The 14,788-nt window shown below is 43.0% G+C and overlaps 1 protein-coding gene across 2 annotated transcripts; it reads left to right on the top strand.

Annotated features, from left to right (window-relative positions):
* Positions 1-6,073: 6,073 nt before the first annotated feature.
* On the top strand, positions 6,074-14,387 carry LOC145719907 (tight junction protein 2-like). 2 transcript variants are annotated; one of them, XM_081811522.1, is made up of 5 exons: positions 6,075-6,428; positions 9,087-9,211; positions 10,501-10,603; positions 11,980-12,225; positions 12,289-14,387. In XM_081811522.1, the coding sequence occupies exons 1-5, from the start codon at positions 6,384-6,386 to the stop codon at positions 12,724-12,726; spliced, it is 957 nt and encodes a 318-aa protein (XP_081667648.1). In that variant the 5' UTR covers positions 6,075-6,383; the 3' UTR covers positions 12,727-14,387. The 2 variants fall into 2 exon arrangements, with proteins under 2 accessions (XP_081667647.1, XP_081667648.1); XM_081811521.1 differs by having other exon boundaries at positions 6,074-6,428; positions 11,980-14,387.
* The last annotated feature ends 401 nt before the right edge of the window (positions 14,388-14,788 follow it).

Here is a 14,788-nt window from a genome sequence, read left to right as displayed (position 1 = left end):
GACAGAGAGAGCAGGAACACAAGCAGGGGGGTGGGAGAGGGAGAAACAGGCTTCCTGCCGGGCAGGGAGCCTGATGTGGGACTCGATCCCAGGACCCTGGGATCATGACCTGAGCCGAAGGCAGACGCTTAACGACTGAGCCACCCAGGCGCCCTCTCTCTCTCTTTTTTTAAAGATTTTATTTATTTATTTGTCAGAGAGAAAGAGAGAGAGCACAAGCAGGGAGAGCACCAGGCAGAAGGAGAAGCAGGCTCCCTGCTGAGCAAGGAGCCTGGTGCGGGACTCGATCCCAGGACCCTGAGATCATGACCCAGCCGAAGGCAGACACTCAGCGGGAAGCCTGCTGTGAGCCACCCAGGTGTCCTGCTCTTTCCCTCTTTAATTGAAAACATAGTAATAATAATAAAGAAAGTTAAAAAAAAATGATGGAAGTTAAACAATTATTTTCAGTGCCTGTATATCTCATTGTGTTGATTCATTTAACCCAAATAATCACTCCCTCTTTGGACATTATGCTCCCTCCCACCCCGTAGCATTGCCCAATCCTAGGGGTGACTGTCATGGTATTGGTTAGTTCTTTCCTGATGATTTTTAGATAAATATTTTGGAGAGGGTGCTATAGGACGTTTTTTTCTTGATGTGTAGGGATATTGCTATATTCAAAGAAGAGTTGGCATCTGTATTTATTTTACCCCAACTTACAGATTAATTCAGTTGGTTGAAATTTGCCAACTTTAAGATAGTGTCAAGCGCTGAGAAGATGAATTTGGGGAGCATACATGCTAGTAAAGTTCATTTCTAGTTGGTAGGTGACTGGTTAAGGCCATGTTGAAACCTGAAGGTGCCAAGGAGTTAGGAGGTGTTCTGTGGAAATGGAAGGAGATGATCAATTCTGATCAACTAGGTTTCTGCTTCCTGTTTCCTTTTAAGAAAACTTTCTTTTTTAAAAAATAGAAAACTTTATTAAAACCTTGGAGAACTTGTGTTACACTGGCACACATTAGACAGAGACTGCAGTGTTCCAGGGACTGGCCGGCGATGAAGCACTCCCAGAACACCAGATCACATAGGCACTCGAGTTCCCAGCCCTAACCATCTCAGGGGTGCTGTCCCAGAAGGAGGGGGCCACCAACTGTAATAGAAAATTTCCTTTAGGGAGGTGCCTCGTGGCTCAGTTGGTTAAGCATCTCCCTTCGACTCAGGTCATGATCCCAATGTCCCGGGATCGAGCCCCACATCAGGCTCCCTGCTCAGCGGGGAGTCTGCTTCTCCCCCTGCCCTTCACCCTGCTTGTGCTCTCGCTTTTGCTCTTGCTGTCTCTGATAAATAAAATCTTAAAAAAAAGAAAAGAAAATTTCCTTTAGGAAAACTTGCTAGTAGAAATCTGTGCCTTAATCATATTAACAACTGATGAATGGACAGTGTATCCACTTCTTGGTTTATTGAGAGGGACACCTGTCTGCATGCCTCTGTGCACCAACACTGTACTAAGAGGTAAGGGACAAAAGGGAGGGAGCGAGATATAAAATTCTTATCTGAAAATCCACTTTCCTTTTTTTTTTTTTTTTAAAGATTTTATTTATTTATTTGAGAGAGAGAGAGAGCACAAGAGGGGGGAGCGGGAGAGGGAGAAGCAGACTCCCCGCCGAGCAGGGAGCCCGATGCGGGACTCGATCCCGGGACTCCAGGATCATGACCTGAGCCGAAGGCAGTCGCTTAACCAACTGAGCCACCCAGGCGCCCGAAAATCCACTTTCCTTTTCTTCCAGTTGTCATGATGAACAAACTTAAATAACTGGGGAGGTTTACAAAATTTAGAGAATGATCTTTTTGAATGTTTACATGTTTCATTGTGTTGATGTGCCTTCATTTAGCCTAAACGTCACCCCTGTGGGATGCTGATCCCACCCACCCCACCCCCGTCCCATAGCACCTGGTCCCAGGTGTGCTGTAGAAGAGGTGCTAGTTCTTGCCTGTTCCTCAGACGATTTGTACTTTCTCTTTAACCCTAGAGGTGGTTTTTTATTTTAGTTTATTTTTTTATTTTTTTTAAAGATTTTATTTATTTATTTGACAGAGAGAGAGAGATAGCGAGAGAGGGAACACAAGCAGGGGGAGTGGGAGAGGGAGAAGCAGGCTTCCCGCTGAGCAGGGAGCCCGATGCAGGGCTCGATCCCAGGACCCGGGGATCATGACCTGAGCGGAAGGCAGACGCTTAACGACTAAGCCACCCAGGCGCCCTTATTTTAGTTTTTAATCTAAGAATTCTGATCTCTTGGAGCCAGATGGTATTAGCCATGGAAATGTCCTAAAAGTGAGTAGATAGCAGGAGACTGAGCTAAAGGATTATGACTTCCTCTCACTCTGAGTCATCAGTTACAGCTACTCAAGAGTAGACTGGTTTACCTTCTGTACAAAACAAAATTGCTTTTTTCTAAACCCCCTTTGCCAAAGGGAACAAATGATCGGCTCCAACAGATCAGTTGATAGAATTGTCTTTTATATTAAGTTGTGTTCTCCCCAAGTCAGAGTTTGTTAACCAGGGGAAAAAGAAGCACATCATCTGGACATTTTTTTAATTCTTTTCTCTCTCTCCTACTAGTATCAGTGCAGGAATGACAAATTTTATTTGAAAAAATTTTATTTTTGTTAAAGATTTTATTTGACAGAGAGATACACAGTGAGAGAGGGAACACAAGTGGGAGAGGGAGAAGCAGGCTCCCTGCGGAGCAGGGAGCCGGATGCGGGGCTCAATCCCAGGACCCTGGGATCATGACCTGAGCTGAAGGCAGACGCTTAACGACTGAGCCACCCAGGTGCCCCTGTATTTTTTTTTTAAACTGCTAGTTTTTCTTAAATTATTTTAATTTGTGTATTAGTAAGGCCTTTTATTTATATAATTATATTTCTTTGTGTCCTTATGTTTTAGAAATTTCCTATTAAAAAACATAGCTGGGGGTACCTGGGTGGCTCAGTCGGTTAAGCATCTGACTCTTGATTTCAGGTTTGGTCATGATTTCAGGGTCATGAGATTGAGCCTTGCCTTGGGTTCCACATTGGGCATGGGGCCTGCTTATGGTTCTCTCTCTCACTTGGCCTCTGCGTCCTCCCACCTGTTCACTCATACTCTCTCTTTAAAAAAGTAAAAATAAACAGCTGCACCTTCTTGTTTTTAATCCATCCTGACAGTCTGCCTATATTTATTGTGATTACTTTTCTATATTCTTCTATATTCTAGTTTATGTTTTATATTTGTGCTGTTTTTTCTGAATTTCCCCTTTTGCCTTTTTTGGATTGACTTTGGTTTTTTGTTTTATTTTTCCCTCTGCTATGTTGGAAGTTACGTACTTACTGTAAGTATTCCTATAGTGGTTACCCCGGAAAACTTAAGTAGATTTAACTCTGTGAAGTTCAGAATTAATCAGTTTAATTCTGCTCCTGAATAAAATATTTAGAATAATCTAATTATGTTAAAGTCTTCTGGATTTACATGCAATGTTGCCCAGTGCTTTGGTTCCTACTTGTTTAACCCTACAAAATTACACATTATTATTACAGCTGAATATAGCCAGTTCAGGTTTACTCATATTCCTTCTTGCATCTTGGGCCTTACTTCTGGTATTATTTTCCTTTTTTCTGAAATATCCTTTGGAAATTGTTTTATTGCTGGTCTAGGGTAGTAATCTCTCCCAATTTTTATTTTTTAAAAAATGTCTTTTCTGCCCTTTAAATTAACATGTATTGTTTTTAAAAATATTATTCTATTGATTTTGGGCTTCCATCATTGCTGTTTAGAAGTCCGCTCTTAGGGGCACCTGGGTGGCTCAGTTGGTTAAGTGTCTGCCTTCAGCTCAGGTCATGATCAGGGATCGAGTCCTGCATCGGGCTCCCTGCTCACAGGGGAGTCTGCTTCTCCCTCTGTCCCTCCCCCTGCTCATGCTTGCTCTCTCTCTCTCAAATAAAATCTTAAGAAAAAAGTCAACTGTTACTCTAATTGTTCTTTTACAAGTCTTTACATTTTTTTCTGCCTTGGGATTACCATGTATTTAAAGGTGTTTTTCTCCCCTGGTGTGTTTTCTGACTGGTGTGAGGTTGTTATCTCATTGTGGTTTTGATTTGTATTTCCCTGATGCCAAGTGATGTTGAGCACTTTTTCATGTGTCTGTTGGCCATTTGGATGTCTTCTTTGGAAAAATGTCTGTTCATGTCTTCTGCCCGTTTCTTGATTAGATTATTTGTTCTTTGAGTGTTGAGTTTGATAAATTCTTTATAGATTTTGGATACTAGCCCTTTAACTGATAAGACATTTGCAAATATCTTCTCCCATTCTGTCGGTTGTCTTTTGGTTTTGTTGACCGTTTCCTTTGCTGTGCAAAAGCTTTTTATCTTGATGAAGTCCCAATAGTTCATTTGGCCTTGTTTCCTTTGCCTTTGGAGATGTGTCTAGCAAGAAGTTGCTGTGGCCGAGGTCACAGAGGTTGCTTCCTGTGTTCTCCTCTAGGATTTTGATGGATTCCTGGCTCACATTTACGTCTTTCAGTCATTTTGAGTCTATTTTTGTGTATGGTGTAAGGAAATGGTTCAATTTCTTCCTTCTGCATGTGACTGTCCAATTTTCCCAACACTATTGTTGAAGAGACTGTCTTTTTTCCGTTGGACATTCTTTCCTGCTTTGTCGAAGATTAGTTGACCACAGAGTTGAGGGTACATTTTTGGGTTCTCTCTTCTGTTCCATTGATCTAGGTGTCTAAATATTTTTTTTTAAGGTTTTATTTATTTAATTGAGAGAGAGAGAGAAGCAGACTCCCTGAGTGGGAAGGCCAAGTGGGGCTCAATCCCAGGACCCCAAGATCATGACCTGAGCCGAAGGCAGATACTTAACCGACTGAGCCACCCAGCGACACCCTGTCCCCTTTTAATTTCTTACGATAAACTTCATATTGTACCCACCTCTCTGAGTCTGTGACTGATAATATCCAATATTTATAGTGTTTGACTCTGCAGTTTTCTGTTTCTTTCACCTCTCACTCATGATAACTTGTTATGTGTGTGTGCATTCCAGTTGTGAGCTCATGTTCCTCAGATACGCACCTGGGGGATTCTCTGAAACCTGTGTTCTGGTATGTTCCTTGGAGAGAATTTGCATTTGCCCTTGTGTACCTATGTGGCAGTACCATGCAGAACCACTCTGAGAGTGCTTTGAGGAGGTACAGTTGTGTCTGTGATAGGACTGTAGTCCCAAACTTGTGTGAGTATAGGGCTCTTGATAGGAATGCTCCAGGGAGATATTTTTAGTTATTTCCACTCTGCTCAGAGTCGAGGATGAGTTAGGCATGTGTCCCTGCCATCTCCATCAGCCTAATGGTATTTTTTCCCCTACTACATCCAGTCCGATTTAATCTCCACCCTGTTTGGTTCCTACATTTTATCTTTCTTCCCAGCCTCCTGTTCAAATGCCTGCTTCAGTGCTGGTTTATCTCGTTGACTTTGAGCTTTCTTGGTATTTCTAGCCTTTAAGGATTTCTCCTCAAAGGCAGCCTGCATTTAATGGATTATTATTAGTATTTTTAAACTGATAGCTACCAATTTCAGGCCCTTCTAGACGTGTATTTTGGAATATTGTCAGAAACTGAAGCCTCCATCGATTTATGCAGGCATTTTCATCTTTCATGTCCAGCAGTACTGATGGAGAAGAGGTTACCCAACTGGGCACTCTCTGAGAAGGCCAGGGATTCCTTTAGACATAAAAATATATAAAATTTGCCTTAGAGATCACCCTTGACAGGAAGAGAGGGAGCAGTGATTTAAAAAAAAAAAAAAAGAATAAAATACCTGTTTGAAACTCTAGATTTCAGGGTGCCTGGGTGGCATAGTGCGTTAAGCGTCCAACTCTTGGTTTCAGCTCAGGTCATGATCTCAAGGTCATGAGATTGAGCCCCGATTCAGGCTCTGCGCTCAGCAGGGTCTGCTTGGGATTCTCTCTGCCTCTTCCCATGCCTCTGTATGCTGGCTCTCTCGCTCAAGTAAATAAATAAATCTTAAAAAAAAAAAAAGAAAGAAAGAAAAACTCTAGATTTCTTTTTTGAGGGATTTTATAATGATTGTTTTGGCATGGTGATAGTAAAAAAGCTCAACACTTAATATTTATATATCTCTTATGTATTTCACTAATTTTCTAGTACTGTTAAGACTGCCATTTGATTGAAGGAGTGTTTGAAAATAGGTAATATAATGTTCCTTAAAAATACCAACTCTTTTTGGTTTGTAGAATGTATGAACTGGACTTCATATTGAGACATTTTCCTTTATAGCTTTATTTCTAGCATTGAAGTGTTTGTGGTTTTAATCAAATTGGTCTTACTGTTTTAAAACAGGCTCCAGGCATGGAAGAACTGATATGGGAACAGTACACTGTGACCCTTCAAAAGGTGAGTGCGGTACAGTTCATATACACTACAATTATGTCCTTGAATTTACAGGTCATGGGTCTTACTCATTTTTGCCCAAACACAGTTATTCCCCCTTAAGGTGGATGACGCATTGTAGCTTGCAATAATTACTGCATTATCAAAGATTTGCATGTTATTTATATTATTTGGTTAAGGTCTGTATAATAGAAAATTATAGAGGTTATTTAGTGTATTCACTTATCTCTAGACAGAATAGGCTGTGGAAAAAAGAGAAAAGGAGGGGAGAAATGGAAATAACTCGTACTGTTTAAGGATGTTGAGGTAACTTCTACAACTTTTATAACTTTTTTTAAAAGATTTTTATTCATTTATTTGACAGAGAGCACACACAAGCAGGGCAAGCAGCAGGGAGAGGGAGAAGCAGGCTCCCCACTGAGCAGGGAGCCTGATGTGGGGCTTCATCCCAGGACCCTAGGATCATCACCTGAGCCAGCGGCAGACACTTAACCAACTGAGCCACCCAGGCACCCCAGTTTTTTTTTAAAGATTTTATTTATTCATTTGAGAGAGAGACAGAAAGCACGAGCAGGGGGGAGAGGCAGAGGGAGAGGGAGAAGCAGGCTCCCCACTGAGCAGAGAGCCTGATGTGGGTTCGATCCCAGGATTCCAGGATCATGAGCTGAGCTGAAGGCAGACACTTAACAATCTGAGCCACCCAGGCACCCCAGGTACCCCAGCTTTGATAATTTTAATTGTAACATATGAAGTCTAAACTAAATTTTAAAACATTGGTTTAGCAGTCAGGAGACATGGGTGTATTCCTTGTCCCACTCATGATTATATTAAGAGGTGCTGAGTTAATCAGATTTTAAAAAATCTTCCCCTCTTGCCCATGGTATTGAAAATAGAGAAGTAGTACCAGATATAAATGTATTTCACTTAATTTTCAAAGTTATTTCACAGGTATTGTTCCTCTTGATTAAATGAGGTAATACAAACAGCTTCTAGTACATGGAGTCCAGCACATAATGGTTGCTTAATATATGTTCTTTTCCTTTTTATTCTTCTGACAGCGGAGTTTGAGGTAGGCATGACAGGTGTTAGCCCCACTTGAAACAGGCACAGCCACGGAGAGTCTGTATGTGATCTGTGTGCAGCTGGGCTGACCTGAACAGTCCTGAGGTCTTATTCCTTCAGCTGCCCGGTCAGCATCTCTGTGACTTTTGTGGGCTCCGCTGGGATCTTAGTCCTGCTCTGAATCCCTCCAGGCTCTGGATTCTAAAGTTCCTCAGAGAGAGTTTTCCTTTGACCCATAGAACTGTGAACTTTTCAAACCCTGACTTCGGTGAAAAGTTAGTTCCTATATAAATGAATTAAATTAATCCCGGTAGAAAAAAACCCAGATCAGTGCTTAGGTGCCGAAACTTCTAGAGCAGTGACATAACACAATTTCTGCTGGTGAGTGGTTCCCCCCTTGAGTCTTAATTTTCAACTGTAGTCCTCTTCTGACTCTTCTCCACACCCTGCCTCCAGCATTTCACATGCCCCTTGAGTGGCAAAGGTGAGAGACATTTTAGGTCTAGTACAGAGGATGGAGCTACCTCTGCATAAAGCAGCCACCTAGGTGATAGTGCTGCCCCATCCAAATGCCCCATGTAATTAAGGGACAATCGGCTAGCCTGTTTGGTGTTGCTAACTGTTGGTCTCCAGTTGGCACAGTGGGTCCCATGTGGGAAGTCTTCCATGGAGGTGGGGGGAGGGGGGGAAAACATGGACTTCCTTTTATTCTCTGAGTACGTATCTATAGTTATAATCACATATAGCCATATCATCTGGATGAAACCTTGGGAGCTTAGCTTTATTAAAGGTTTTATTTTTAAATAATCCCTATACCCAACATGGGGCTCGAACTCACAACCCCGAGATCAAGATTCACATGCTCCACCAACTGAGCCAGCCAGGCGCCCCGGGAGCTTAGCTTTTTTAAATACTGAAATGAATTAGGGTTATGTATTATCTGGGTTCACTGTTTTACATTTCTAGACCAATCGTGATGTAATTAATCTGTATTTTCTGTCTTATATGTATGCAGGAAGGAGTTTAATGCTTTGATTTCTCATAAGGTCTTAAAAGTATGTTTATCTTCAGATTTTATTTTATCTTTAAAGTCCATTTATTTATTTATTTATTTATTTATTTATTTTTTGGTCACCCTATGTTAAAATGAAACCACCAGTTCACCTAACTTGGACGTTAAAGGTATACTTTAAAAATAGGGTTTTAGCGCAGAAGCAGTTGTGACTGAAGCTGTTGCAGCCCAGGCCAGGATATGAGAACAGGTGTGACTGGCGTTTGAATAGCACATCCCTGTTTGGACAGAAGATGTCATTTCCCAACCCCTGCCAGCTTCTACTGAGACCTCCAGTCTATGCTATCAGTCTTTTATGGCTTTTCACAAGACTGTTTCTTTTAGATAAGGAATTTCCCTGTATAAACCTGTCAGCTAACCATGGTGGCTTTATTTTGTTTCTCATTTGTTTCTGGAAGCCCTCTGTTCCTGAGCTGTCTCTGGTTATTGGTTTGACCTTTATTTTATTGAGTGCTTGTAATAAATCCTGAAAGCCACTTATGGAAGGATTTTTATTTTTTAATTTTTCTCTTAACTCCAATGAACAGGATTCCAAAAGAGGATTTGGAATTGCAGTGTCTGGAGGCAGAGACAACCCCCACTTTGAAAATGGAGAAACGTCAATTGTCATTTCTGATGTGCTCCCGGGTGGGCCCGCTGATGGGCTGCTTCAGTGAGTGTCCAGCCCCAGTCCCTGCCCGCCCCACTGGTTGGTTCTAGACAGGGTGCTTGGGGGGTGGGGGGCGTGCACTTAAAAAAAAAGAGCTTTTACATAAACTGAAAAGTTTTAGGGGAGTGGGGTAGGAGGATGGGGTAACTGGGTGATGAACATTAAGGAGGGCACATGATGTAATAAGCACTGGGTGTTATATAAGACTGATGAATCACTGAACTCTCTACCTCTGAAACTAATAATACACTATATGTTAATTAATTGAATTTAAATTAAAAAAAATCATTTAAAAAAATGTTTTTAAGCAAGAATTGAGACCGTAACACACCATGTTTTAACAATCCCCAAACCTTTGGAAATACCCAAACTTTGGAGGGAGGGGAGCAGTCATTTCCACAGGGAAATAGTTATAACTATCACAGCTATCATTAATTTCTGATGTGAAGTACAAAATCAGCATGTTTTCCCCTTATCCCCAACACTTTATTTTACCTCATATTCATTCAGAATTTAATGAGGATACTTTGGCTTAATGATGATCTGATTTGTAAGAAGAATGTGGAAATTGGGAAAATTTAGTACATGAAAACACAGATTTTCCAATTTCCACCCTTCTGGTCTGAGGAGATTATGCCATTTTAAAAGATGCATATCTGAGTTCCCTTGGGATAATTTCTCAGGGCAGAATCTAAAATTAATTATATGACTGCCTTGGCCAGAGAGCTTAAAAGTTTAGGTTCTGTTGGCATTCCATGTCTGTATGGTCATTTCTAAGTCAGCAGTCTTTCATACAGAGAGCAGTGTAGAATTAAAAAATAATATTTGGGATGAGATAAGTAAGGTTTTAATGACCTCAAAATTTCTTTAATAATCTGAGGCAAATTCCTGATCTCTTCCCCTCCCCTTAAAAACACAGGTGGGTATCAACCTGCTTTGGGGGCTATTTATAGACTTCCTGAAGCCCACCGTGCACCTTGCGTGGACAGGGAGGGCCTGATGCAGAAGTTCCTTTTGTGCCTAGATCTTGCCACTGCTCAGTGCCTCCTGGAGGAACCTATGGGTCATCCCCGGCTGGTTTCCAGTAGACAATGTCAAAAGTGGGCTGAGCCTTTCATGGGTTCCTTCCTAAGAAGGGCTTACAGTGAGTTGACTGATTAGACTCAGGAGTCATGACTCTGAGTCTTTGAAGCATTTGGGGTCAATTTGCTTCTTCTGTGTGTTCCTAAATAAACAGTTTACAGTGAATAGATGGGAGTTTTTCACATCTTGTTTTTATTTTTTGTTTGCAGAGAAAACGACAGGGTGGTCATGGTTAATGGTACCCCCATGGAGGATGTGCTTCATTCATTTGCTGTTCAGCAGCTGAGAAAAAGTGGGAAGATCGCTGCCATTGTAAGCTCTGGGTTTGCTTTTAGCTTGCCTCAACAGCATCTTGTTTTTATGCTCAGAAGAAAATTACCACTTGCTTTTAAGCACTTGACAGAATTATATAATTTAGGGGCTGCTAATTTCTTATTTCCTCTACTTTGGGGTGACGTTATGGATGATATAAAGATGTAAGTAATTTCTCCCTGCCTTTTCCTCATCCTTCTCCTAACTTTCAATGACTCTCTTATCTCAGGAACCAGGCTAGACCATCAGAGAATTAACTAGATTGAGAACACCTGTAAAACAGCATTAATATAGAAAATAAATTTCAGCTCAAAAACCCATTTGTAAAGGCCCAAACAAGATCTGTCATGTCTCAGTGAACTAGACTGTCTTAGGAGATATTGGCAGTCTGTAGCATTCATTCATTTATTTGCTCACTCAATCATTCAGCAAACACTGGTTGAGAATCAGCTATGAGCCAGATGCTACCTGAGCCTGGAGCAGGGAGTGCTTACTCCAGCCGGGCAAATGGACACATGCAATGAAAACTGGAATACAGTATGTTTAAAGGCAGTGCTAGAGGGATGTACCGGGTATGTGGTATTTTTTTTTTTCAACTGTATATTACGAAATTTTCAAACAAAAAGAAAAGTTCAAAGATTAGTGTAATAAACAATGTATCTTGTACAGTGTTAATATTCTACCATCTTCACCTGATTTTTCTATGTATACATATTTTTAGTGAACCATTTGAAAGAAAGTTGCAGAGAGGACAGTGTCAATCCTACTTACTTCAGCATACATCTCCTAAATAAGGACATTCTTCTACATAACTATAACACTATCATCCTATCTAAGGAAATTAATAGTGACGTTAAAGTATCATCTAATATCCAGTCCAAAATCCCAAGACATGTTTGATAAAAGACTTTTCTTCCCTATCCAGGATCCAATCAGAGCTCAATCACTGCACTGGGTCCTTATCTCTTTAGTGCCTTTTTAATCTAAAGTGTCCTTCTTTCTCCTTGCCTTCCCATGCGCACAGCCACCCCCCCACCCCCCACTTAAGGACATTGACTTTTGGATGAATCTAGGCAGTTGTATCTAGAATGTCTCAATTTCTGGATTTTTATAACATAGTGATTTAAAGTTCCTTGATGCTATTCTATTCACACTCTGAGTAGAAGGAGATTTTCCGAGGCACTGTGTTCAGAGTTATACTCATTGCCTTATGCTCAACCCTGTGCGGTGTTTTTTTTTACCCGAGGAACCGGAGGCTTAGTGAGTCCAGGGGGACAGAGATTTACTGAAAAGAGAATCAGGGCTGGGCTCTTAACCACCGCTTTTTTTCTATTTAATTGTCATTGTCCTGCATTCCCACTGTGTTTGGGTGACAGGTGGTCAAGAGGCCGCGGAAGGTCCAGCTGGCCCCACCCCAGGGCAGCCCACCCGTTGATGAGGATGACCGTGCTTTTGAGGTGATGGACGAGTTCGAGGGCAGAAGTGCCCGCAGCGGGTACAGCGAGAGGAGCGGGCGCGGCAGTCACGGGGGGCGGAGCCGCAGCTGGGCGGACAGCCCGGAGAGGGGGCGTCCCCACGAGCGGGCGCGGAGCCGGGAGCGCGAGCGCAGCCGCGGCCGGAGCCTGGAGCGCGGTTTGGACGCCGACGACTGCTGGCGGGCCCGAGAGCGCAGCCGCGGCCGGAGCCTGGAGCGGGGCCTGGACGACGACGACTGCGGGCGGGCCCGAGAGCGCAGCCGCGGCCGGAGCACTGACCGGGCCTATGACCAGTATGAGCAGGCCTACGACCGCACCTACAGCCCAGAGGCGGAGTACGGCCGCAGGGCCCAGCCCGATGCCCGGTACTCGGCGCCCCGGAGCCGCAGCCGCGAGCACTTGCACTCCCGCAGCCCCAGCCCTGAGCTGAGGCAGCGGCCGGACCACGCAGAAACCCCCGACTCGGACAGGCCCATAGGCGTCCTTCTGATGAAAAGCAAAGCAAATGAAGGTGGGCATGCTCGACGAAGAAAAGCACTATTACAACGGCTAACTTCTTACGTGGCACTTACTGTGTGCCAAGCACTGATTGGCTCATTTCTTCCTCATGACCAGCATGGGGGGGTTTCTTATATCTTCGTTACATAGACAAGGAAAGTGAGGCACAGAAAAGTTCATTAACTTGCGCAAAGCTGTCATTACTGGCAGAGCCAGACTGCAGAAAGGTGGCTTTAAACTCCTAGGCCAGGGGTTCTCTACCTTGCCGTAAATGCAGATTCTCAGGCCCCAGCTCAGCCCCATGGAATCAGAAACCCTGCGGAGAGCCCCTGGAGTCTGTGTGTTAGCAAGCTGTCCTGGGGAGCCTTGTGTAGCTAAATGGTAAAACCACGGGAGTGGATAGGACTCTAGCTGATCTTGAGTTTTTGCTCTATGTCAGGCCTGTGCTGAATAAATACTCTCTTACTCCTCACCAGAAGCCTATGTGGTAGGTAGAAGACTTCCTTCCTGTTGTACAGTGGGGAGGACCATGGTGCAGAGAGGTTTGGGCCCACAGATGAGCTGGGCCCTCTCCCAGGCTGCCTGTCCCACACTGCGCAGCACTTGCACACCCTTCATTTCATCCAAAAATCACTAAAGCCCTGTGTAGCAGCTAGAGAAGCCAGCAGTACCTGTAGTTTAGGTGACAATCTGAAACTCGGAGAAGGGAAGTGACTTGCCCACATCTTGAAGTCAGTGAGTACGTGGTGGAGCCAGAAGTCGAACTCCATCTCCTGGAAGTAGATACAGAAACAAGCAGGTGAATGAACAGGGCTTTAGAGCCATGCAGAGATACTCCTTGCATCACTTCTTGGTTCTGACTTTTTAAATTACTTGCAACGTATCTTTTCTCTCCTTTTGTTCTCTCATTCTCCTTCCAAGAGGAAAAGAGATGAAGAGCACTCCAGAAGGCAAAGGGAACTTCTTGCCCTTTAGGTTGGGAATTTGTATTTCAAATGGCCTGAGGAAAGGGTTTGTTTTGTTTTTACTTCTAGTGGAACACAAAGTCAAGTTATAGAACTAGGTGTCCATTGCAATAGCTGAAGAATAACACAGGGTTGTGAGTAACAGGGTGAGCAGAGGCCAGTCCCAGAAAACAAAGGAGAAACAGAGATTACACTCTCTGTGAGTAATATGCGTCTTAGGAGGTTTAAGGATTCTATAGAATCTTTATAACCATTGATAATGATATACTAATTCATCAGCTCCCAAGAACTGTACAGTAGCAACCTCTCTGCTCCCAGACTGAAAGGTGGACTGTAGAGAAGTTTTAGGAATGACTTGCCATGAGACCTCCTTCAGAGAGGCCTGATGCACATTCTATAGGACTTGTACCCCAGGTTTTTGAGTTACCCAAGGCAATGCTTTTCAAACTTTTCCTCCTCCCCTTCTCTTCCTCGCCTCCTCCCCTTTTCCCTTCTTTCCCTCCTCCTCTCCTTCCACCACAGAAGACCCACATCTTGCACACAATCATGGATGCACCTCTGTATCAAAAACTTGAACAAGCCTTTCATGGAATAGTACTTATTCTCTGTGATGCATTCTGAGAGGTTCCGTTCCATTAAATTTTTAAAATCCTGTTTGTAACTAAATTGATTTCAAGACTCACTAATGAGTTGTAACCCAGAATTTGAAAAGATCTTGTCTGTCGTAAGAGAGCCCAAGTCATGCCTGGTCTTAGGAATACTACCAAGGATAAAAGAGGCTTATGTGCCTTTGCTGCGATAGCATTTTACTCCTCCTGGGTCATTTTGTTATTTAAACTTGGAATTCATTGGGGGAAAAAAAGTTCCATTTTTTTTTTGTTAAAGATATTTTGCCACCATTTGCTAGGATTCACAATAATTTAGCTATCACAGGCTACGGGTGCACAAAAATTAATCTTTAAAGAAATCTAGCCTACGCAAGACCTATATTTTTTCTCCATTTAAGAGATGCCCCAAATACACCAAAATAACGTATCTGCAACTGTACAGTAAGACTGCAGCTTTTTTTTTTTTTTAAAGATTTTATTTATTTATTTGACCGAGAAGAGACACAGCGAGAGAGGGAACACAAGCAGGGGGAGTGGGAGAGGGAGAAGCAGGCTTCCTGCCGAGCAGGGAGCCCAATGTGGGACTCGATCCCAGGACCCTGGGATCATGACCTGAGCCGAAGGCAGACGCTTAGCGAC

Source organism: Leptonychotes weddellii, unplaced genomic scaffold (assembly GCF_054177405.1).
Source record: "Leptonychotes weddellii isolate Sample4059 unplaced genomic scaffold, ASM5417740v2 HiC_scaffold_818, whole genome shotgun sequence".
In the NCBI taxonomy this organism is placed as follows: Eukaryota; Metazoa; Chordata; class Mammalia; order Carnivora; family Phocidae; genus Leptonychotes; species Leptonychotes weddellii.
The sequence above is the reverse complement of the archived record's forward strand: the minus strand, read 5'-3'. Positions and strand labels throughout refer to the sequence as shown.